Below are 25,403 nucleotides of genomic sequence, written 5' to 3' on the forward strand. Positions count from 1 at the left end.
CCACTGGACTACTCACGCCTCTCCTGAGATACTGCAACAGCAAACGGAGTTGAAACAGATCTAAATGAGTACCAAAATGCAAATTATTACACCTGTTTCCCAACTAAAGAGCTTAAAAGAAATGTAAGTGCAGACAAATTTGCTGTGTCTCAGTACATATAACTTGTCACGCAAAATTCAACAAGGTAACACTAAGACATATGTGACCTCTCACGCGAGATGAGCCTCACCGATGAGATCGAATGGATAAACGGCTAAGCGGTCAAACAAGTGATCGCCTGTAGAAATTATTTGAATAGATGGTTTCATCAAAACGAGTGCTGACACAGGCGTGCCAAGGTCTTGTCTTGAGCCAAAGCGAAGGATTATTTCATGAAAGCGTCACGCGATGGGTGACGCGGTGTTAAGTAACGCGAGGTATTTGACACAATCTGTGAAAAGATAACTTGAAACGAGTCGAAACTTAATCCTTTGAATAACTCGACTTCGCTTTCGGCGCATTGAAATGGATTATAATTAATATTTTTATCATTGAATTCGACCGATTAAGATAAGGTACAACCAAGAAACTAGCACGCGAAAAGCATAGTTTTCAACTTCGGGTTTAAATTTCCATAATCCCAGCTTCCCTGTCACTCCATCAAAAATGTGTTGCCTTGGTAACTGCTAACAACCTGTGTCAATTACCGCCATTTCACACAATCACAAAATGCAGAATTCAACGAGAGAAGATATGGATTGCGATCACACCGAAAATGTTTCTACCATCGTTGCCAGAGTGCGAAGTGAACGGCTGATGAATTTTCTCGAACGGATAGCTCGAACCTTTCGAACGAATGATGAATATTCAAGAACGGATGGCTGGAGGCGTTCGAACGGATGATGAATATTCAAGAACGGATAGCTAGAGGCGTTCGAACGGATGATGAAGTTTCTTAAACGGATAGCTCGAACGGTTCGAACGGATGATGAATATTCAAGAACGGATAGCTTAAGGCGTTCAAACGGCATGCCAATCCAGTCGAACGGCCGGTGAACGGCTATCCGTTTAAAAACGGCAAAGATTACCTTATCACGTGACTGACAATTGAGCGGAATGCAGAGGCTTAGTTCCCTCGTAAAGGCCGATGGTGCGAAGATTTAGCTCAAGAATGCTTGCATTTCGTCCTTTCAGCTTGGCTAAGAGCTTGTAAAACAGTTCCTCATGTAAAGTTCATGTATCCAAATTTCAGTTGCACAACGGCCGTTGCTTAGTTTCAATAAACGGGCATTTGCAATCGTCGAGTAAAGTGGAAAGAAAGGTATGTAATTGTGACCGGGCACAAGATTTCGTACACTAACGCTTTACCGTTTAACGAATGAATCCGTTTACTATCCGTTTACTATCCGTTTAAAACGGATCATCAAAGCGTTTAAACGCTTTCTTCATCCGTTTAAACGCTTTGCTCATCCGTTTAACGTTTTCGAGAAAACGTTTAAACGGTTAACCTATCCGTTTAAAATAAAATACATCCTTTAACGGTTACTTGCATCCGTTTAACGAGGAGAGCGAGATTTGTTTTCATGATTATGCAAATTTATTTCGATTGACGTGTACGGCAAAATTTACAAAATCTGTGGCTATCGAGTTTCTCATCTTTTATTTCCGTCGATTGAAAGGAAACGGAAATTGCTTTATAAAAGCTGTAATTACACATTACTTTAGGAAATCGAATGCAAGATGAAACACGAGCGAAAGAAAGTTGAGTTTTGTTACATGCGTATGCAAAATTGTTTCGATTAACCGACGGTGAAATCTACAAAATCAGCGGCATTTCTCAACGTTTTCACTTGATAGTGCATTTTCATTTCAGTCAATACGTAGAAGAAACAATGTAGGAACATGAAAAAAAAAAACGACTTTGCTTCTCAACTCTATTTTCTTTCTATCGAGAATGTTCCGTCCACATGGTATGATTGACAGATTGCTTCCTCTGCTTATACAAATTTTCAAACGCATTGCGAGCTCTCCAGGGCGAGACTCGCTCTCGGCTCGCTTCACTCGCCAGTGGATAGCTTAATTGCAGGCTAGTAATTTCATTTTACTTAGTTTTCTATCGTTGTCGGTCGAATATTATTCATATGAAACGTCAGTGTTCTGCATGAACAATTCGTATAATTGTTCGCAACGGTTTCTGATCGATATGTGCATGGCTTTCCGCTGTTCTTTAGCCCTCCTCATTCGTTCAAGGTTTTTGTCCAAAAATTAATATTTATAGATGCTGTTCAACCGTTTAACGTTTTAAGCCATCCGTTTATTTTTTTCTCGGCCGTTTAACGGTTTACGGAATCCGTTTTTGGACTTTGCTCTACCATTTAACAGCTTTGGACTATTCGTTTAAAAGGACATGCAAACCGTTTAAATGCTCTTACTACCCGTTTACTATCCGTTTACAAACTGTTTATTTTTACCCGTTTAACGGAAAAGCGTTAGTGTACGAAATCCTGTGCCCGGTCACAATTGTCTGCCAACTTGAGTGAGCATACATTGATCAGATGGTTTTACTGGATGTCCAAGATTTTTTATTCATATACGCTTGAGAAAATGTTAAATGGCACAGTTAATTAGCTTCTCGACTGAGTTTCGCAGGTCGCTATTCCGACAACACTTGTTTATGTACAAATTAGATCCCTTTGCTTACCATGAAAGTGAAAGTTGCCTATCTCATCATGTTCCTGTTTATTTGGAGTGAATGTACTGATTATACTGATCGTTGTTTAAAAAAAAAAGATAGTTTACCCAGTATCTCATTGTTGTTTGTTTTTTTCGTTTGTTTTGTTCCATATATTTGAGATTGTTCCTTTACTGAAATCGATTAACTTTGAATTTATTGGTTACAGCATGCGAACAGAAATATAAATTGAACGTAAAGGATATTCTTATCGAAGAATGAAGGCTTAAAGTTAGCAGGATTCAAAGAATCTGAACCTTAACGATGAGTTTCATGTATTAGAGTGATATGTTAAAGCTAATGCACGTGATAATGAATTACTTCAGGGATCTTACTTTCTGATACGAGTGCCTTGGAGGTTTTTCTTACGCATAACTAACAGCAGCTTTGCATTCTTAATTGTCATTGACGGTCGTTGATTGAATCATCCTTTAAGGGTTCTTAGCTGTCATTCATCTCAGCACCGATTACAGTTGATTGATTATCTTTCACTGAGGGTTAATTTTGATATATTAGATTTGCTGGTTGTTGTTTCAATTATCATTGTAATGATGCTGAAGCTAGTGCAAAGTTTCAATCCTTACATGGTGAGAGACTTCTACCTCTCGTCCCAAATGCATTCTTAAACTCTGAGCACTGTGGCTTCGCTCTAAACAATTTTCCTTTGCTCACTAATTGTTCAAATGTCTTGTTCATTCTACATCAAAATATACAAGGGAGCATTAATTTGTGATTGAATCCCTCTTATCAGCCTTTATACCCTGTATGTTATTTATTTTCAATTTACCACGTTTATGATTTTATTATTACTTAAGGAATTGGAAGTTTGTCAGTTTATTTTAGGGTACCATGTCATTTCTCATGCCAATAAGTGTCTGTGACTAATCTGAGCTACTTGTTCTGTTTAAATTCATTCCATTGTAAACTCAGTGTAGAACTAGGTTTTTAATCACTTGGGTGTTAATTTTATGAATCAAGCATTGCCAAATGGAGCAGTACAGTAATTGGGTTCCGCCTAAAAGTCCTTTAAGGACATTGCTTGTTGCCCTTTACTTTCTGGTTGTATGGAAGCAATTTGAAGGAAAGGGGGAGGTTACTGTTGATATTAACCTAATACCAATTTAACCAATCCTTTTCTTATGACTATTAAAATGGTGGTCAAACTAAAGAGAAGTTGAGGATGCCAACAATTTATACACCCATATTCTGTGGAACAGCAAAGAAATACATAATGAGAGTAAAAGTGTTTTTATTAAAAAAAAACTTCTTTGATAGAAATATTAGATACACCACTGATGTGCTTTTATCATGAACTCTCAAATATGGAGTCTTTTGATGTTGTCAGTGATGCAGGAATGAAGAGTGATTTTTTTAGTATGGACAGGTCCAAGGCATGCAATCAGTCCATTTAAAACTGCATTCTATTATACACTCAACTTCAAGGCTCAACTTCAAGGTTATCCTTGATCTGGAAAATTTCAAATGTCATGACTGTTATTAGTTTTTTTTACAAAAGAAAAATAAGAAAGACCAAGTAAACAGGCTAAGGACAGAGAAGAATTTGATTTAAAACAAAAGCAAGTTTTGGAGGCATCCTGGTGCCACTGAAGGCTGCAAATGAATCCCATTTATATGTTTGCTCCTTTAGAACAAAGTGTTTAAAAACTCTACTATATAAACAAAGGAATTACTTTAAGAAATACTGGTAGGCTATTTTTCTAACCCCAACTACTTCTTCTGTTATCAGACCACAGAAATGATATTTTGTATTTTTTTATGAGTGTCTTTGTTTTCCAATCTGTTTTTGGAATGGAGTCTATGACAAAATATTAATTAAACTTAATAGTAAGGAACATCGTACTTGTGGACTTGTCAGTAGAAAGAAACAAAACCATATTTGAACCACTTTAAGTAATGTTGTTAACTTAACATCAAACTGAAAAGCATATTTCCTTTAAATCTAACAAGAATGAATTATGTACAAAATTGAATAGTCCATTTTAGAGTTGTGTGCTTGGTTGCCAAGGGTGACCTTGTTATGATACAAACCTTGCTGCATTTCAAATGTAAATCACTTTCTTATCATGCTAACTAGATACAGGTCTCTATCATGACAAGGTCACCTTCAGCCTCACTCCAAATCAAAGGTTTGGTAACTAAGTACACAACTGTAAAATGGCCTATTAAATATGTTTGAAGAATGTTTGAGAAAGCAAATCTTTTTAACAACAATTTGAATTTGATAACTTAAAGCTTCATTTGGTACAATAAGTTATCTTAATTATTCATGTACCTTTGTGAACTGTATCCATAATTAAAGTTAGTTTTTTAACTTGTAGTTTATTAATATACTTTAGTAATTGTGCATGTAAACAATCATGTGATTGTTAAAAATAATTTTATTTCTTGTAATTAATCTACAGCTTTGCAAACTAACCATTATTTAGTCAAAACCTAGCCCGTAGCAGTTAGCTAGTTAATTAAATATTGTTAAATTGTAAACATGATCGAGGAAGATGGTAATTATAAAAACAAAAAAAAAGAAATTTTTAGTCACACTGTGATTCTGCTGGTTGCATGCTTGAACCTGTTCCTTACTGTATTTTTCCATTTTATCTTAACTTTATAGAATCATTTTCTGATATATATTTCATAGTTATACAGTGTATGTAGGTGGGTGAAAATAATGTATACACATCTAAATGACAATCGTTTTTTGTTGTAATGAACTTTTATAAACAGAGATCCATTGAAAAACACCCGGACTGTGAGAGACAACTCTGTATGAACATTGCTGTGAATAATGAGTAAGTTTTGAACATCCTCATCACTGTATTAATTTTTTTAAGTTCTGTTTTCTAGTGATTGTAGAATTTTTGTTTTGCTCACTATTTCTAGTTTGTGACAACTGAGGTAGAAGCCTGTTTTTGATTTTGCATCCAAAATTCAAGTACACTTAAAACTCCTTTCAGATGAAGAGCTTAAAACAATTTTCTTTTCTATTATATTTGTGTGCATTTATGTGTACTGTAGTCACTCCAGATTGATATGTTGATCCATATGTGTTTTGCCTTCTTACAGCTAAGTTCCAGAATATTCTGAGTTCCATTTGAGTACATAATCCAACAGCTACAGGCTTTATGACACCTAGGTGTACAGACGAAACAGTTCCTTTTCCCACAGCTGGTTGAATTTCATTGCTGTCCACCAGATTAATCACCACCCAGTAGATTGGTGTGAACACAATCAGCCACACAATCTACTGGGTAGTGGTTTATCTGGTGGATGGTATTATTGATTCAATTCAGAGGAAAACAAGTACCTGAGAGTTTAATTTAACTGCTGTTATCATCTCAGAGGAGAAGCAACTTTAAAGGTGAGTGTTAATCTATTGACATCAATGCTCATGTACATATGAAATTAGATGCTGATCACTCTTAGGGTTTAAAGGGTGAATATGTGGTTCCAGAAAATATCCATACCCCCCCACAGGGGCCTTTTTTGATTTGCACCCCCCACCCCTCAGGATTTTCCATTCCAGGGGGTATCACTGATTATGTACAACCAACTTTATGATGCTTTAAATTCTAACTTCTCTCTGAATATGTCCAGGTTCTTGAGAGGCCATTCTTGTTGCACTTTTTTGCTTAAGATTGTGGATGATTGGAGACTGGCTCTTGACTCTAAGAAAGTACATGTAACTGGAACTATTGCCATTTACCTTTCTAAAGCATTTGATTTGATATGTCACAATCTACTATAGGCTAAACTGCAGGCCTATGGTCTGAATTACGATGCTATTGCCATCTTTCAATCATACTTGACTGATCGTCAACAAAGGGTCAAGTTTCATTGCATAAAATTATTCTCTGAATGGCGTCCAATCAAATGCAGTGTACCTGAAGGTAGTCCACTTGGTCCCTTGTTATTTAAAATTTTTTCTCAATGACCTAAAGTTTGCCAGACAAATCTCTTCTCTGCGTCTGATTATGCTGATGATACTACAACTTATGCATCTAATTATGACATCAACACCCCTGGAAACCTGGCTAAACCTGGACCTTGACATCCTGGTCACCTGGTTTCCTCAAAATTATCTCATTGGTAACAGTATTTAAACTCAAGGTATGATACTTGGTAGTCACTTTTATGTCCCTGAATTCTTCATTGGTGACTCTAAGGTGGAATTGCATGTCAAACTCACTTAAAATTCTTGGGGTGACTATTGATGACAAACTGACTTACAATGAGCACATATCCGACATGCTTAAGAAAGTCTATGCCAAGATCGGTGCTCTAAGATGACTCAAAAGACTGATGCCTCACAGTGTGTCTCTAACAATTTACAAGGCCTACCTGCTTCCTCACTTGGATAACTCAGTCCACTACTTATTGGAAGAATAAAACTTTAAGCTCTAAACTAGAGTCAGTCAACAAATATGCACTCAAAACTTTACTAAATCTAGGCGGCAATCTTGATTATGATACTATCTTCTCCTTGAGTGATATCCAGTCTCTTGAACAAAGGCGCTATAATTATAAGTTCTCTTTTGATTTCAGCACATTAGGACCCAGCTGTCAGTACAACTCTTGTCTGTAGTTATTATCGTTTATTTGTAGATGTATTTCTCATATTTCCCTTCTTACCACTATACATTCAATTTAACTTTAACTGATATTTTTATCCTAGTATTAATAGCATTATTTGTACATAGTTTCTATAGTCTTCCGTTTTATACATGAGCCTCTGGCTCAGGCAATCGGGTAACCATGCCTCACAAACACAATAAACTTTTTTTTTTTTTTTTTTTTTTTTTTTTTTAAACTACTGAGAATTGTGTTTGCTATTGAAACTACAAGGGAATTGATTTTCCAGAAATTAAAAAACACAATAAACTTGATTGATTGATTGATTGACTGACTCACTGACTGACTCACTGACTGACTCACTGACTGACTGACTCACTGACTGATTGATTGATTGATTGATTGACTGAAGAACATCTGAGTTCTACTCTGTAAACGAGACTGAAGTGGTACTTTTGGAGTGGGTGCACTATTATAATGCTTTTGGCTAAGGTTATCTCTTATTTATGTTTGTTATATGTAATGGCAGTAATCTTTTCTTATGTATGGAGGAGATACTCAGATAGAGGTAAAATCTTGTGCAACCAAACACTGATACAAGGCACCTATTCTCTATCTGTATATATCTCTGCATTGTCTGAGTCATTGTTCAACTTTGCAAAGCCACAGTCTACCAGCTTGAAGTAAAACTGCACCCAGGCCACAGTTGCTTTTCAATTTTTTCCTTTTCATCTACCCAGCAGAGTAGTGGTGGCTCAGAAATCATCTTTATTTATTTATTACAATTTAATGGCATTAATAGTAATACATAACAACAAAACTAATATAAATAGCCATACGGATAATCTGTAAAGGAGTCCAGGACCCCATAAAGAACAGATCACCAATGAATATCTACTAAAATAAGTTACAAAGTAAAGTATAAAATCAAAATAAAATCAATAGTTCAACAATAATAACTAATTTAATGCACGATCCAGTAAACATTTCTTGACTCCCCGCTTGAAAACATCAACACTTGCTGCCTTACGAGTATCGTAGGGCAAAAGATTCCAGGAGTCAACTATCCTGTGAAAAAAACTATATTTAAGTGGATTTGTTCTTGCATATTTCTTCTTAAGAGATAAATCATCGTATTTCCTAAATGAATAATGATCCGCATTAGAATAAAAATCTACGTATGAATCGATATTGATGTTACTTATTCCATTGAGAGCTTTATATAAAAAAGTAACATCAGCTAGAAATCTCCTATTTTCTAGTGACATCAAATTTAGCTTCTTTAAACGAGTCTCATAATTGTCCTCAGTCTTTAAAATGAACTTGGTTGCTCTTCTTTGTACTTTTTCAACTTTTTCTATGTTCCTTTTGGTGTAGGGTGACCATACAGCAGAGCAGTATTCAACATTCGATCGAACTAACGCGCAGTAAAGAGTTCTCAGAGTCGTAGTATCATCCAGACCTCTACAAGTCCTTTTAATTAGCCCTAACATTTTGTTTGCTTTCGACACAATAATATCAATGTGCGAGTTCCAGATAAAATTGTCAGTAGTTGTAACTCCCAAGTCTTTGAATTCTCTAACTTCTTCCAAGAGAGAATTGTCCAAGGAATAATTAGAGACTAAAGGTTGCCTTTTCTTTGTTAATCTCATAACTTTGCACTTTTTGACATTAAAAGCCATGGCATTGCGAATACTCCAATGATGAAGATTATCCAGGTCCCGTTGAAAACAGAATTGATCACTAACATCATCAATGACTCTTGAAGTTTTACAATCATCAGCAAAAAGCGCAATGGTATTTCCAGGGAGAACAACATCGGGCAAGTCATTCACAAAAACTACAAAAAATAGCGGCCCCAGAATGGAGCCCTGTGGGACACCAGACGGAACTTCTAACCAAGTGGAGGAGACGCCATCCAACACAGTTCTTTGCCAACGATTACTCAAGTAACTCTCACACCACTGTAGTAGGGAGCCAGAAATTCCGAAATTACAGAGCTTCCGCAGTAAAATTGAATGATTCACTCTGTCGAAAGCCTTGGAGAAGTCCAGGAAAGCAACATCCACCTGTCGTCCCTCATCCAAAGCTGTGACCCACTGATAATGAGTGAGAACCAATTGTGACCCACAAGATTTCCCCTTCACAAATCCATGCTGCCACTCAGATAAATAGGGCGAAATATGCGCGTAAACAGCAGTATGCACAAGACGCTCTAAACATTTAGCTGGAATAGGTAACAGGGAAATTGATCTGTAATTTTCCACGAATTCCTTATCATTGTTCTTATGTATAGGAGTGATGTTAGCGGATTTCCACAAGGTGGGCATGACTCCTGAGCTTAGGGATAAGTTAAACAAGTGCGACAAGGGAACCGACAATTCCTTCGCACAGATTTGTAGAATTCTTGATGGTATATTATCCACACCGGGTGATTTATTGATGTCGAGCCTACTTAGAATTCCCTGCACTTCAAATGGTGTAGTTGTAACGTTCAGTAACAAATTTGGATTCACAACATCTGTAGTCGGACAGCTAACATCAGCTGAATCCTTTGAATAAATTGAGTGGAAGAACTTATTAAAAAGTTCCGCCTTGGAAGACGCATCTGTAGAACAAACATTATCATAAATTACAGTATCTGGAATTCTCTTAGTTTTAGATTTAACGGAGTAAAATTTCCAGAAATGTTTAGGGTTGTCCTGAAGTTTTCCAGACAGAGATTGAAGATAATTATAGTAACTTGTATTAATAAGTCTCTTTGTTTTCTTTCTCAGCTCCTTGAATTTTAAGAATATGTCCGGTGAACCATTAGATTTAACTTGCTTCCATAATTTCCTCTTCTTCCTAATTAGTTTCATTATATCATTGCAAATCCAAGGAGGCCTAGAGCGACGCTTGAGTGTTATCCGGGGTATATGTTGATTGACAGCAGAAAACAGAAGATCCTGAAACTTTAACAGACCTGTATCGATACAGTTATCGCATGTAACTAGATTCCAGGGAATAGATTGTAAGGTCTCCTGCAAACCTTTAAAATCAGCCTTTTTGTAACAATATACCTTACGCTGAATGTTATTAGGCCTTCTCATCTCAGTACGAAACTTGAAGGTAAGGGGATGATGGTCTGAGTCAAATGCATGCGGATGCACCGCTACATCTTCAACCAAGATGTCATTATTGGTTAGGACCAGATCCAAAATATTGCCAGAAGGTCCAGGATTTCTTAGATCTCGAGTTGCATGTAGGTTCTTTTGTACCAAATAGAAATCATCCAAAATACTACAAAAATCCTTAATTCCAGGGTCTGACTTTATAGGGCATCCAAGATTCCAGTCAATGTGTGGAAAATTAAAGTCCCCAGTTACAACAAGATTTGAAAGACCAGTTCCTGAATATTTATCCAAAAACTCTCTGAATTGTGACAAAAATAACTCATCTGCGTCCGGTGGTCTATAAAATGCAGAAAGGAGTACACAAATAGTAGGATTTGGACGAATTTCAAGAGCTATCATCTCTAAATTAACCTCCAGGTCAGTCCTGCGAATACAAGAAATATGATTCTTGATAGCTATAAGCACTCCACCACCCCGCCTATTACATCTGTCCTTCCGAAAAATATTATAGCCTTCAAGCTTAAGTTCAAAGTCCTGATAGTTACTATCCAGCCATGTCTCAACTATGACAACAACATCAAACGAATCCATAAATAGCAATGCTTGTAGGTCAAAAACTTTGTTCCGTATACTTCTGGCATTTAAGAATAAAGCTTTGGGAAAAATATTTCGCACACCGTCAGTAGAACCTGAAAGTGATGACTGTAGACTGCCATTGGTATCTTCCATAGTAGATTCCTCGAAGAACGAATCGGTGAAATTAAATGGAAAAGTACAATCGGAACAGTACCAAGTTTCATCTGAGGATCCCAAATCAATATATGTTCTAATATCCAAGTTGATACACTTGATATGGTGCCATTTACAACAGCCATCACAAAGAATTCCTTTTTGGTTAGAGCGAACAGAATTGGAGCAAACTCCACACGGATGCTTCCACGTGGGCGGTTTTCTTCCAGCACGAGTAATGTTGTCGTGTGCCGAAGTACAGCCATAACCAGGATTTGGATGAATATCCCCACATAACAATAAGTTGTTCAGTTGGAAAGAGGCAGATGAGTTGTTGTAATAGCTAATTTTACGAAAGAAGAAATGCTTCCTACGCTTGTGTAGCAAACCAAGATGGCCGCTCGTCGAACTTGACTTGACTAAAACATAGTTCGAAAGTGGGACTTCAGTACAGCGTAAAAACTCGCCAACAGTCCCAAAAGAAGTGACACTAAGTATCGGCGGGCATATTGCAATGTTGGACGACACACTAACGCCCCAAAAGGTCGAAAATAAAAGATATAGGAGAGAGCGAGCTAAAACACGTCCGACTCTCATACCGACCGCTGACCTTGTTAGTTCAGGATAAAATAAATATAGTTCGATGATCTCACTAAAGCTCAAGAAGTGGTAGCTTAAAATTAAGCCCTAATGAAGTCTGATTCTTCATCTTCTAATTTTGCAGTAAAACTAATCGTCCTTTCATTATATCAGACAAGTCACACGCGATAGATGTGTACAAAAATGACAATACTTACAATTTGGTTACTTTTTTTTCCTACTTTTGCGAAACGAGTGAAACTACTTAAACTGGTTCGCTTCAATCGAAAAAAACAAAATAACACTAGAAAGAAAATCTTGGTCTCCTACCATGTAATGTGTACTGTTATTTACTCATCTGATCCGCTTAAAATCTCTAAAAGAACTTCAAAAGCTTAAACAGCAAAACTATTCAAAACTATTCAAAACTATTCACAAAACTATTTGTGAAAGCTTTCTTCATGGATTTGACAATTAAGTGAGCTTAATTGGTTGAAGGCTCCTTGGAGATTCTGCCATATCAGAAAAAAACTATCCAAGACAAACTTGCCCAGATAGTTGATCATTCCAAGCAATCTTAGAATGTGAGTTTCACTAGGTGGCATAATGACAACTGGGTAATAGGCTTGACCTTGGCCAGATTTGATAGCCAGTAAGGGTACCTCAGGAGTCAGAATGTGTCTGCAGTATTGAGCTTCTGCTTCTTAAACATGAACTTGTCTTTGTTGGTTTGTTGGTTTTTTTCCCTGTTCACTTACTTTTGGCAATTTTGTTCATTCTTTCATTATTTTTTAAACCTTCTTCATCAGCACCATTAGCTTTTTTCCAAAAAGTTGTAAGCTTTTGGTGTCACTCTCTCCAGTCCTTCAATGAGTCTATCAAAATGCTTTTGAATGAGTTCTGTGCACTTGATATTTCAGAAGGCACTTTGAGCCTTATTTATTTGCAAAATGAGATGTCTTACATTGTTAGATTACTTGGGTCTTCATCAAGTTTCTCCTGCTTGAACCTATCACTTTCCAAGTCTTGATGGGAGATTCTCACAATGACTGTAGTTCAAAAGTAAAGTTTTGGTACTTTGATTTTCTATTGTAATCCTTCAAGTGACTTCAGAAATGAATGAACTTTTACAGCTGCTTTAATTCAAAGCTGAGGAAAGAGGCAAGATGTTATGCTGGGCACAGGTTATCAAGCTTAAATAATAATTATGGTAAACTATACATTGCCTTTTGATACTTTGCATAATTCAGTTTTCCCTTTTTTTTTTTTTTCCAGAAGCTGATTGACAATGTCAGTAACTGTGAGAACTGAAGAGAGTAGTTCAAAGAACAGTTACGGTGACCCACCAAAGATCAGTATTAATCTTCCAGAGATAAGTGAACTAACCCAGACTTTTAAAGATTGGAAAGATGTTGAACTCCCAATTGACATTCTGTTGTTAACAGTGAAGGACTGTGAGTTCTTAAGTTGCTACTATTACATTGTTGATCCATTCACAAGCTATTGTAAAGGGCTTGGTCATGTATACTTTGGCAGCATTGGTGAAGATCAAGATGTTAAACTGAAAGTTGCTTTGATGATATGCTCAGAGGGTTCTAAAGCTCCTGGTGGTTCTTTGACTGTTGTAAAAAATGCTGTCACCCAGTTGAGACCAAAGGCTGTCTTTTCTGTGGGCCACTGTAGTGGTATGAATCAGGAAACAACAAAGCTGGGGGATGTGGTTCTATCAGAAAAACTCACTACCTATTCCTATCAGAAGTTTACAAAGGATCGCATGGAATTTTGTGGGGTCACAGCTCCTGTCAGCAAAGACATTGCTGATCTCATTAAATGTGCAGGTTTTGGTTGGAATCCACCCCTAGAATATCCTAAAGAAAGAAAAGTTGAAGTCCACCGTGGTGAGATTTTGAGTGGTTCTGAACTTGTACAAGCTGAGAGGCGCAATGGCCAACTTGTGAAGTCATTTCCTGGAGCAATTGCAATTGAAACAGAAGGGGAGGGTGAGATCTCTTTCTGTTTGAAGTAAATGTTACTGACAGTATAATGACAGAGATAATGGGATATAATTTAATCATTGAAAAGAGAGTTTTTACTTTAATAATATCAGTTGTGGAGGGTAAATTTTCCTGCTGGTGATGAGAGATGCACTGGCTTGATTGTCAACTTGCTGGACTTCAGGTCAAAAGGTCTGGGGTCAAGACTTGGGCTAAACTCATTTCTCATAGTTTTGACTGGGATGCTTTACTCTCACAATATGTCTCTACACCCAGAAGTAGAGATGCCAATACTGATGAACAAACTAGCATTTCGTGTAAATGTAGAGAGAGTACGAGTTACAGTTTTAATATCCCAATGGTGTGGAAACTGAGAGAAGTTCTTGCTGGAGGGACTAACTGTGCAGCAGTATATATGCAGGGTGACTTTCCAAAATATGTCTCCAGTTTTCTACAAATCTTTGATAACAAAGGTAAAGGTAAAAAGCAATAGATGTTGGGGCAAAGTTGTTGTGGTATTTATGAAAGCTTGTCATTTCTTGTCTCAGGAGTTTACAGTGCAGCACATGATCTGAAAATGGAGTGGGTTGTCGTCAAGGGTATTTCAGGTTATGCAGATGGATCTGAAGTAAAAGAAAGCTGGAAAACATTCGCAAGTGTCACAGCAGCCTCTCTTGTTGTCAGCATTCTAAATAAATGCAGCATTTTTGATGATTGGCCACATTACAAAGGTAAACAGATTAGCATTACTTTGTTTTCATGGTTACAGTTTATTTGCCTGCAGTTACTAGCTGTTCTTGTATGCTGTTTAGTTTTGTTTTAAATAAATTTGCTGGAACCGAATCACCAAAGTCTCTACCTAAACTGAATTAAAAACATGATTAATGATTTTTCATCATGTGCTGATCAATGAGAACAGCTCTTGGATCAGAAATGTTACATGTTTGTCAGCAATTTTCACTTGCTTTGTTAATAAATGTTCTGCTGAGTTACCAAAAGCTGACAAATTAAATAATGACGTTTACCTCAACTCAACATACAGGAGCTCTAAGTTATCCGTGTGGGTTATCCGTGCGGGTTATTCTCGGTGCGGGTTATTCTCGGTGCGGGTTATTATCCGTGCGGGCTATTATCCGTGCGGGTTATTATCCGTGCGGGTTATTATCCTTGCGGGTTATTATCCGTGCTGGTTATTATCCGTGCAGGTTATTATCCGTGCAGGTTATTATCCGTGCAGGTTATTATCCGTGCGGGTTATTATCTGTGCGGGTTTTGAATCTGCTCAATATTGATGGTGGAATGCTTTTAAACTTTTTGAAAAATTTTGTCCCCCGGGAAAGAAGACCTCTGACCCCCATAATTCAACTGTAGAATGATGTAGACATTTACATGTAGAATCTCCTGCGTTGTAAGCTCCCCTGCTGCACCCCCATGATATAAACCACACACCATCCACATTTCTCTGTGCAGTCACACTAAGGGCAAACTCTCAAAAGGTGAGTTTTAGAAACTCTTTACGGTGGCTATTTTATGTTATCAACTGAGTTGATGAAACCAAATTATCATTGATGACATAAAGACAGTAAAGTGCTATATTACTTACATCACTTGAGCCACTGTCATTGTCTACAAATTCACAGTATGTCCGTTAAGACTTCCAAGAGTAGTAATTTTGGCCCAATTACAGCATGGTGCTTCTCCTTAGTGTACGGAAAATGTTGAATTTCTAGGCAGAGGTAGAAGAGATTAAATGCATGGCACCAATTCCTCACTTACGTAGATTTGCATTTGTAGAAATCTTCCACCCACATTTGTTTGAGCAAATAGCTTAGCAAGCAAGGTTAGGACACAGTTTTAGAATGATGGTGGTTTGAACTAAATGTAGTGCCATGTTCTTTTCCTAACCTCACGAGGCTGTCTAACTGCTGTCTGTTTGGTTTTCTGTTCTTGAAGATAATTCAACTGACAGACAACTTTCAGCACCGTGTAAAGACGTTCCGGTACAGCCATCCTCTTCTAGTGCCCAGTCTTCCCATCAGTCACAGGCCTCGTCTGACAAAATAGCAGGTATATATTTGAATGAAGAGTCTTTTAGCCCAATTATAGCATAGGCTGCAGTTTTATAAGTTTTAACAGACTGCAGTTAAAATTCAGCATTTAAAAATGTTGAATTTCTCGGGCAGAGGTAAGGAGAATCACACACGTGTTAAATTCCTCCCAGTTCTGCATTTGTATAACCTCTACAGCGACACTGATTTAACAATAGAGCTTTCCAGTCAAGGTTAGGACTCAGTGTTCAAATATCAGTAGTTTAAACCACTTGTGATGGCATGTTCCGTCGGTCTCAAACGCTATGTGGCTATGTCAACTCTTTCTATTTGGTTTTCTTTTCTTAAAGATATTTTAATTGATGGACAGCATGTTTAGTTACAGTACTTATTTTTACAAGGTGGAAAGAGGAAGTCACCAAGCGGGTCAATGGACAAGGACAAAAAGCGCTCAAAGTTGAAAGGTACTTTTTTTTATTGCAGGGACTTCAGAATTCAAGGATTGCACAGTTTCTATAAGGTTTAACGTTTTCCATGATTTTGTTTTCTAAAGATAAAGTTTTGCAGTGAACCATATCACTTTACACAGATCAAAGTCAGTATAATCCTTATTAGATTTTGCATTAATTCATTTTCGTGCACCGGAACATTAAGCTCACCATCAGATGAATTACCCGCCCTGTTCGTGAAATGAGCCCGCACTCCTCATTTTCACGGGAGAATCTAAGACTATACTGGAGAATGCGGTGCAAATGGAGTCAAAGAATAAAACAGTGTAGTGCTCAGATCAATAGAAAAGTAGAATAATATGACTAATGACAATATTAATAATTCTATTTTATATGAAGCTAAATAACTAAAGTAATACACACAGACCATAATACTTTTGACTTTAAGCTGTCATTCATGCTATATGTGTCTGCTCCGAAGTTGGCGTGTTTCTCGCTGACTTCCTCTTGGCAGATTGTGTAAAAAAATTGGGTTAATTCATGCTTTCTGCCTTCATGACTTCTGCATAACTGTACATGTACAATTGAACTGTCTTTCGTGCTTAATTACTTTACTTAATTTTTGCCAGGTGGAAAGAGGAAGTCATCAAGCGAGTCACTGAACCAGGACAAAAAGCGCTCAAAGCTGAAAGGTACTTATCGCATAGGACTTCAGTTTATAACTTTTAGAATCTGCATTCAGCTTCTGAGTTTCAGACAGGAGGCTTTAAGGATTGCGCAGTTTCTAGAAGATTTAAGGGTTTCCCTGATTTGTTTTTCTAAAAATAAAGTTGTACCGTAAATTCTTTCACTTGTCACACATCAAAACAGTGTTTTCCTTAGTAGATTTTGCATTGGTTCAGTCTCGCGTACCGGAATAGTAGGCTCACCATAGGACATTACCCGCCGCTGTTCATGAAATGAGCTCACACTCCTCATTTTCACAGGAGGATCGAAGACCGCGGGGGGGGGGGAGGGAAGGGGGGATAATGCTCAGGTAAAGGGGGGACCGTAATGCCCAGATAAAGGGAAATATAGAATTATATGACTAACGACAATATGATTCACTCTATTTACTCCCAGATTTGAAGAGTAAGTTTTACTGAAGTTACAAATTAGAGTTGATAAAAGTGCAGCCTCTAAACTGATGAAAAACTCTAGTCTAGAAATGATTATGTTCTCTTCAATTTGAGAGTTACCAAAAATTTAAGAAGGTGTTTTTTTTGTCTACAGATTCCTCTGCGATGCAATGTTTGGAATGGTGCCAGAACCAGCTGCGAAAGTTTTACAGCACCATGTGTCAAGTGAAAATAACACCATGGGACCCAGACAACACGGTACACATTAATGACATATACATACAGTTGACGTTATTACAAGATCACAGAAAACCTGACGGGGCAACGAAAAAAAGGGAGGGAGACATCAGTGAAGTATTTGAAGGTGACGAACATCATCCCACCCGTAGACGAATTCTAGTGTATGGAAGACCTGGAATAGGAAAGTCTACTTTCAGTCAAAAATTAGCTGTAGATTGGGCAGATGGCAAAAAGGAGTACCTCAGAAAGTTTTCTCTTTTACTGTTAATCAAGTTGCGAGACGTTTGTGATATTCCGGACCTCTCTACTATGTTGAAAACCGCTGAACTGTTGTCTGCTGATGACCCGAAGGCAGTCAATAACTTGTATGAATATGTTCGTCAGAACCAGGAGAAAGTGCTGCTTATTTTGGACGGATATGACGAGTACAGCGGTGGAAGGTCATCCCCAGTTCACCAGATTTGGAGAGGCAGTCAACTGAGAGACTGTTGTGTAATGATCACAACGCGGCCAGTGAAAGAGGATGAGCTTAGAGTGCCAAGTCATGCTCAGTTTGAAATCAACGGGCTCGATAGCAAGGAACAAAAGAAACAGTTTGCAAGAAAGATTCTTGCTGATGAGGAGGACGTTGAAGGGTTACTTGACTACCTGGAAGAGCAGGACCTTGAAGAGATGGCAGAAATACCGCTTTTGTTGTTGATGTTGTGTCTTCTCTGGAAAGAGAAAAAGCATCAGTTACCCACGTCTCGTGCGCACATTTACGTACAATTTATTCAGACTCTCTTGGATCACATGGCTACAAAAGATGCAGACAACGTCGCAACAGGTAAAAGCATAGATGAATATCAAGAGGAACTTTACAAAATAGGAAAACTTGCATATGATGCTCTTTTGGAGGACCGTCTTCATTTTGACTTCAGCAAATGTGGGCATGGTGATCTCTTCGAGAAGCTAATACATGTCGGTTTTTTCCAAGTTTCCAAACGTTCCGCTTTGAACCGTGAGAAGATCGTTTATTTTCTTCATAAGTCTATCCAGGAGTTTCTCGCCGCCCAGTTCATTGTTGAAGAACTGACGGTGAAGAAGAATGAAACTGTCACCTGCCTGTCAAGAATGGATACGTTTAAGAAATCAAGGAAGATGGCTGAAGTGCTAAAATTCGCATGTGAGTTGTCATTAAAAGCTGCCGGGATTCTTTTTGATCATCTACATGACGTTGGAGAGAAAGAAGGTCTCACAAATTACCAGTTCACCAAGACACCTTCTGAAGATGATTTGTCTGACGAACAACAACAGTTTATTTTTTTCTGTGTCGATTGTTTGTTTTCGTGTCCAGCCTCAGACAGAACAGCCGTGTATTCTGCATTTCTCTCATGTGTTAACCATGTTGTGATACTTGGGAGAAAAAACACGTCTACTGCTGCTGTTGAACACTTCTTTAAATCTGTCAGTAGTTTCCCAAACTATTTTTTTTTTTTGTACTTGCCAGTGCTTACATGTTTACCCGATTATGTTCTATCAGTAATGTTAGACTTGAACGCGGTCCTTTTAACGTCTTCTGGAGAACGTAAAGATGTACAAAAGTACGCGGATTTACTCGTTAGGAACTCTTTCCTCAAAAAATCCGGAGGGAGAAACTTTCTCCATCTAATTGACATGAGCAAGGGGGTTTTTCATTATAAATGTCTACATGAACTGATATCAGCGCCGGTTTGCTCTTCTCAGCCACCTGTGGATAATTTGGTAAATAACGAAAACAACAACATTGATGTGCCTTTGACTGAGAACCACTGTTTGTCACTGGTGAGAAAGTTTGACATTGTGGTTTACACAGTTAAGGATGCTGTTCTGTTGAAGAACGTGTTGCCTTTAGTAACAGCTCCTCATGAAATTACAATACGGAAGTGGGAGGATGAGAATGAGGAGCAGGAAGCCTTTAAAGATCAATTGATGGAGAGCGCGATTAACGGAATTAATTTTACTGACAATCTCCGCCGTTTAGAACTTTTGCACAGCAATATAACAGCAAAGTGTGCTGCTTTTATTTCTGAGTCACTGCCCCATTCTCCAAATTTGCTTGTGCTCAACCTGTCCTTCATCCCTTTACACAGTGGTGTGAGTCATTTGGCTGAGAATCTTCTACACGTGCCACGGTTGGGGAAATTAGTGTTGGGAGATGTACAAATGGGAGAAAAGGAATGTGCGGCACTGGCTGCCTCATTAAAGTACTTAAACAATTTAAAAGAACTGTATGTAGACGACAATCCCCTGGGTCACGGGATTATTGAACTGGCCAAGAGCCTGAACAATGTACCCGATCTGACTGAGCTAGGCCTGAGGAGTACAAATATGGGTGAAGATGAAGCATCAGCACTGGCCCGTGCACTTAAGTATGTACCAGAGCTGAAATCTCTTTTTCTAAGTAACAATCCACTTGGCTGCGGGGTCAGAGATCTGGTCCAACATCTCAGCAGTGTTCCTGAGCTGGCGTTCCTGGACCTGAAAGGTGTTCAGATGACAAGGACAGAATGTGAAGAGTTGTATGCAGCAGTAAATGAGAGAAACATTCATGTGGACACCGATTACCATGTAAGTGCCTTTTTGTTGTTTCACTCAGTCGTTATGCATCTAATTTTTGTTTAGATGCTCTTCAGCAGAGCACTTGATAATGTTTCCAATAACTTGCTTTGGACTCAATAAATCAGATTATTTTTCGTGAGAAAGAATACAGTCTTCAGGAACAGTCACTGTTTTAAGAATTTTCTTTTTCTATTTTGCGACGTTAGGAGCCAATGTTGTAGACGGAGACCGTAACAAACCCACGTTAAGTACTTTTATGGCTCATGCGTAGCTTGTTCAAAGATGATTTGAAGAAAAAAAAATGACGAAGATTAAATTTAGTGACTCTAAAATGACTTGATATTTCCTGATTACACAATAATTAAAGACTTCGGGAGCCTATTCCATTGACCTTTGCTTTGCTTGTGTAGTTACGCCTTACTTGAGAGAGAGAAAAAAAGATGATTTGTGAGAATTTTTCTCTGACCAAACTCCTCTGCTCAATTTTGAATTTTGAAATTGTTCGGCTTCTGTTGTTATTGTGGGATGCTTTTATTTGGGTTTGATTATTTAACGAGAAAGGATTGTTCAACCCATACGTGCTTTGAATTTGATGAAGTTGTTCCCTACATTCTGTGCGGGTATTTATTCACTTTTGCTATCAGGGAGCGTGAACCCCAAACAATATAAATGAGCAAACAAAATGGACTTTTCGTATGATGCACGATCCTCGCAGTAGATAGCGCTATTTATGCAGTAGCGAAAATCAGACCTGAAAAAAATCAGGCGTGTACGGGATTCGAACCACTGACCTCTGCGATACTAGTGTAGCGCTCTACCAAGTGGATTCGTAATAAACCCGTGAAAGTGATAAATCAGATATAATGAATATATGAAGTTCATATATTTTGAACTGCGGTATTAGATACGTATGATGCACGATCCTCGCAGTAGATAGCGCTCATTAAGAATTTTTCTCTGACCAAACTCCTCCGCTCAATTTTGAATTTTGAAATTGTTCGGCTTCTGTTGTTATTGTGGGATGCTTTTATTTGGGTTTGATTATTTAACGAGAAAGGATTGTTCAACCCACACGTGCTTTGAATTCGATGAAGTTGTTCCCTACATCGTATGCGGGCATTTATTCGCTTTTGCTATCAGGGAGCGTGAACCCCAAAAAATTTAAATGAGCAAAGAAAAGGGATTTTTTCCTTTTTTAAAATCCGAATTGGTTTTTTTAAGTGAAAGTCGCGTTGATTCTATTGTCATATCTTCACGTCTTAAAGGTTTGTGCCGATGATAGGAAATAATTCAACAAAAGTTGAAGGTGTAATGATTGTCTTCTTTAACGAAACTGGTACGGTGTTATAGTTTACTGGGACTTGAATGGTTTCCTTATACTTATTTATCAGTTGGATTCTTTTCTTCTTTGGATTATTTGCTCGTGTTGAGTAATTCTGTCAGTTGCTCGTAGAGCCTCGTGGTCTCCTAGGTCTCCATGATAACACTATTTTGTTTTGAAAAATCAAAGACAAACATTGCAAATAATGAATTTTTCTTGAGTGAATCACGTAAGTCTCTGTCTCAACTTGGTCTTGCAATCGTCCATTAAATAATCCTGAGCAATGATATTTTTTAACCTCAGTTTGGCAGACAGTAAAACGGATTCTGTGTACACCTCACGCTGCTTTCCATGTTTCCGTTACATCGTTGCTTGTTTGGATATGTTTTGTGGAAGAATATTTTGAAAATAGAATGAAGAAAGAAACAAATTTAGCTTTCAAGACTTGAATACTACATATTTTCTGTCAGTAGTGTCCAGTATAGTACATGAAGTTGTCCTAATGGAACGAGGCTTGGTGAAATTTTTTCTGATAAACTTTGAGTTGATTTGATCGGCCTTTCTTTTTGAGGTAATATTGAAAGAGAAATCTTCTGTAGTTACGCCTTACATAGGGAAACAAGGAAAGAGGAATTGTGAGAATTTTTCACTGACAAAATTTCTTTGGGTAATCCGGAGTTTAATTTTTGAAATTTTTAGGCTTGTGTTGTTTTGTGGGATGTGTTTATTTGGGTTTTTATTTTAGAACCCCGACAATAAACAACTAAAAAGCAAAACAAATCATTTTAAAAGGCGTGACCCGCGACACGCGACCATTAGTCAAACTCGGCACTGTGTTATTATTTACTCGCTCTTGAATGGTTTCCTTATTCTTATTTATAAGTTGGATTCTTTTCTCTTTTGGCTACTCTGCTCGTGTTGTGTAACTCTGTCAGAAATCGGGGCCTATCGGTCTCTCTCGCGTCGTATAAGTTCACTTTGAAGAAAAATTAAAGAACAACATTGTTGATAATGAAGTTGTTAAACTTGCTATCGTATGTTTGTTTCTGCTTGGTCTCCCGTAAATCATAACAAAATAAGTTTTAAACTTCAATTTACCACACACCGTGGAGTTGATTCTGTGTACACTTTACGCTGCTTCCCATGTTTCTGTGACATCGCTGAACGTAAACAACTTTTTATGTGAAACTCTTATTACGATCACTAGAATAAAACATCTGCCTACCTTATTCGCTGCTCGTCTAGCCTTTCCTGTGGAGTGTGGGCGTTTTTTGTTTGCTTCGAGGAATACGGAAATGCTGCATTATCCTTCTTATATAAAAAAAAAAAAAACAGACAATTCACTGGTGTGTCATGAAATGATAGGTTAGGAGGCGTTAGTTGAGCGGAGCACAAGTGTGAACCTTGAAGTTGTTTTTGATTTGTTTTGTTTTTTATCATTATTATTTACTAGGTGTCTCGCATTTGCTTCAAACATGGAGTTTTGTCAGAATAGTACGGTTTAAGGGAAAGGAAAACTCTATGCTTCTAGTAAAGCTGAGAAAAACATTACAACGACAACCCCGGATTATCAAAAAGGAATATCTAGAGTTGCCTAACTTTTAGTCGTGTAACAGTGTATTGAACTTGTAATAGACCTCAACAGCTTGGGAAATATGTAGAATTTATTTCTGCACCCCTTCTCTCTAGAAGCATATAGAGTTAAACTGAAACAGACAAATTACAATCGTTTGTTGGCACTCTGCCATAATGTCCCTGAACTAACTCAAACAGCAAATATGTTTTAATTGTACATACAATTCTGTATTCCTTTCCCGAAGTAAACGTTGTATTCGTGTTACGATTCTTGCTGTTTTCGTACCTAGGGACTATGAACGAAATAGCGTCCCCTCTGAAGTTTCGAAGCGTGTGTTTTATTTTATAGATATATGCCCCTAGGGATGTTACGTAACTAGACAGGGATTAAAATAATTTCGTGCAAAACAAACAGTTTTGCTAGTGGAGAAATGATGTGGAGTAAAACCCGTTGCGTGTAAACGTGAAAGGTTAAAAAGTTATTAAATTTTTATATTTCCTCGGGTAAGGAATGATAGCCAATACTTTGTATGCGGATTTATATCAATTTGAGAAGATGTTAGACAGTTTTCTTTCCTTTTAAAAATATATTATTTAATTTAATCATCTGTTTGTCTGTTAAGTATCGCCTTATTTTAATCGCCAGGGACCATTGCTGTTTGTTATTTATATCTAAGAACAATTTCCCTGTTGTGAAATGAAGTGTTATTCGCTTGTAGCTATTTGAATTCAAAACTGAATATTCTCTTCCACTGCTCGCTTTTTGGACAAATATATTTGAATGGGTCAAGTAATTAGCTTGTGTGTGAAAAAGTAAGTTGAGTGTTACACATAGTTACACATATTGTTGCCCTTTATTCTTGTGATAGGAGTTCGAATTTACATGGGAGAGGAACTTCTACCGACTTCGTACAAAAGCTGAGCTGAAAAGAAAAGGAATAAGATTCAGAAACGAGCTAGATGATGAGGATGATGAGGATAATGATGACGTTGACGGTAATGAGCAGAAGGAGGAGGATAACGATGATGATGATGATGATGATGATGATGACTATGACAAGAACTATGATGATGATGATGATGATGATGATGATGATGACTATGACAAGAACTATGATGATGATGATGATGATGATGATGATGACTATGACAAGAACTATGATGATGATGATGATGATGATGATGATGATGATGATGATGAACAGGAGGAGGAAGATAATGATGACGACAATGGTGATGATAATCATGTTGAGTGAGCACTTGGAAAAAAAGGTTTCCATGGCAACTGATTTGGCGAGTAATGAGCAGAGTAGTAATTTAGAATAACGTGGCTGTTCTTAAGTCGTGTGTCGTGGCAGCGACCTAACAAAGATTTAATCTGAGAGACAAGCAAATCAGTATAATATAATTTGGTCACTCGTCTGTCTGATTGGCTTTTTAACTGTTCAACTTAACTGTGAGTTTTTTCAGGTCAATCAGAACGCAAAAGGAATCTCTTAGGTCATTAGATTGAAAAACGGAGCATTGATCCTAGAAAGAAAATCGCGTAGAGTAGTCTGTACTAGACTCTCCCTTTTTGTAGACGGTCTAAATAGGGAGAGCTGAAACATTGGAGAGAGCTACCTCTCCTTCTCAGACTCCGTTTTCATTCTTCCAATATTTCGATCTTCTTTAATAACGGATACCCAGACACAAGCTTTATCGCCAGTTGACAAAAATTATTTTTCTTCACAAGAAAAGCAGGCTTTAAGAGAAAAGAGCGGGAGAATTATTTTTTTGAGCTTAGATCAGTTCACAGGCAGCGTTGTGCGGTCAAGTAGGCTTCTTTTTATTCCTTACATTGTTGATGCTTGAAACTGAAAATTGTTGCAAAATCGTTCGTGATCAGAAGAGTGAAAGTCGTTACACAGTGTTACAGGCTTAAATGCTTGTTTTAGCAAGTAGCAATTTAGCTTGGCTTGTTTTGATAAATGTTTTCACCAGTGTACTCTTGCTTTTGTTGATTTATTAAAAAACATTGCCTTAATGGCCAAAGGTTCAGCTGATATGAGAGTGTTTGACAAAGACAATGGATACGACCTTATCCTTGTTGCTCGGACCCTAAATCACATTTATTAAAATTATTTCTTGAAATTATTATACAGCTGAATGCATCGCGCGCTGCGGAATATTTGTGCCCAGATTTTGAATTCAAGAGACTATTGCTCGACATGGGTACCCCTAGGGTGTGAGGAAAGACTGGTTAATTTTCGTGGTTTTATATTTGCATCATTTTCCTTTAATTTATAGCAGAATCTGACGGTCTGGACTGTGGAATATATACGTCTTTTGCGTTCGACCAACTGACCGACTTTTG

At 37.6% G+C, this 25,403-nt stretch overlaps 1 protein-coding gene and 1 pseudogene across 3 annotated transcripts in view; both read left to right on the plus strand.

Annotated features, from left to right (window-relative positions):
- The first annotated feature begins 600 nt into the window (after nt 1–600).
- On the plus strand, nt 601–25,087 carry LOC148735930 (NACHT, LRR and PYD domains-containing protein 3-like). Of its 2 annotated transcripts, XM_088753355.1 has the most exons (10): nt 601–1,301; nt 5,454–5,518; nt 5,793–6,087; nt 12,998–13,722; nt 14,265–14,447; nt 15,670–15,783; nt 16,166–16,228; nt 16,843–16,905; nt 17,486–20,160; nt 23,917–25,087. In XM_088753355.1, exons 4-10 carry the CDS (start codon nt 13,011–13,013, stop codon nt 24,301–24,303), a joined length of 4,197 nt encoding a protein of 1,398 aa, XP_088609481.1. In that variant the 5' UTR covers nt 601–1,301; nt 5,454–5,518; nt 5,793–6,087; nt 12,998–13,010; the 3' UTR covers nt 24,304–25,087. The 2 variants fall into 2 exon arrangements, with proteins under 2 accessions (XP_088609481.1, XP_088609482.1); XM_088753356.1 differs by lacking the exons at nt 601–1,301; nt 5,454–5,518; nt 5,793–6,087 and adding an exon at nt 12,201–12,306.
- Nucleotides 16,785–25,403, plus strand: part of LOC148735931 (NLR family CARD domain-containing protein 4-like) — a 34,219-nt pseudogene continuing 25,600 nt past the window's right edge. Inside the window, exon 1 of the transcript XR_015998742.1 lies at nt 16,785–16,905. The product of XR_015998742.1 is annotated as an NLR family CARD domain-containing protein 4-like (transcript). The remainder of the gene's footprint in view (nt 16,906–25,403) is intronic.

Source organism: Stylophora pistillata, chromosome 3 (assembly GCF_964205215.1).
Source record: "Stylophora pistillata chromosome 3, jaStyPist1.2, whole genome shotgun sequence".
Taxonomy (NCBI): Eukaryota; Metazoa; Cnidaria; class Anthozoa; order Scleractinia; family Pocilloporidae; genus Stylophora; species Stylophora pistillata.

Excerpts from the sequence above, each read along its gene's own strand:
- LOC148735930 (XM_088753355.1), top strand. The coding sequence starts at position 13,011 with ATGTCAGTAACTGTGAGAACTGAAGAGAGTAGTTCAAAGAACAGTTAC. Across the intron at positions 13,723-14,264 it reads AATTGAAACAGAAGGGGAGG|GAGTTTACAGTGCAGCACAT; the intron begins GTGAGATCTCTT and ends TTCTTGTCTCAG. Across the intron at positions 20,161-23,916 it reads ATGTGGACACCGATTACCAT|GAGTTCGAATTTACATGGGA; the intron begins GTAAGTGCCTTT and ends TTCTTGTGATAG.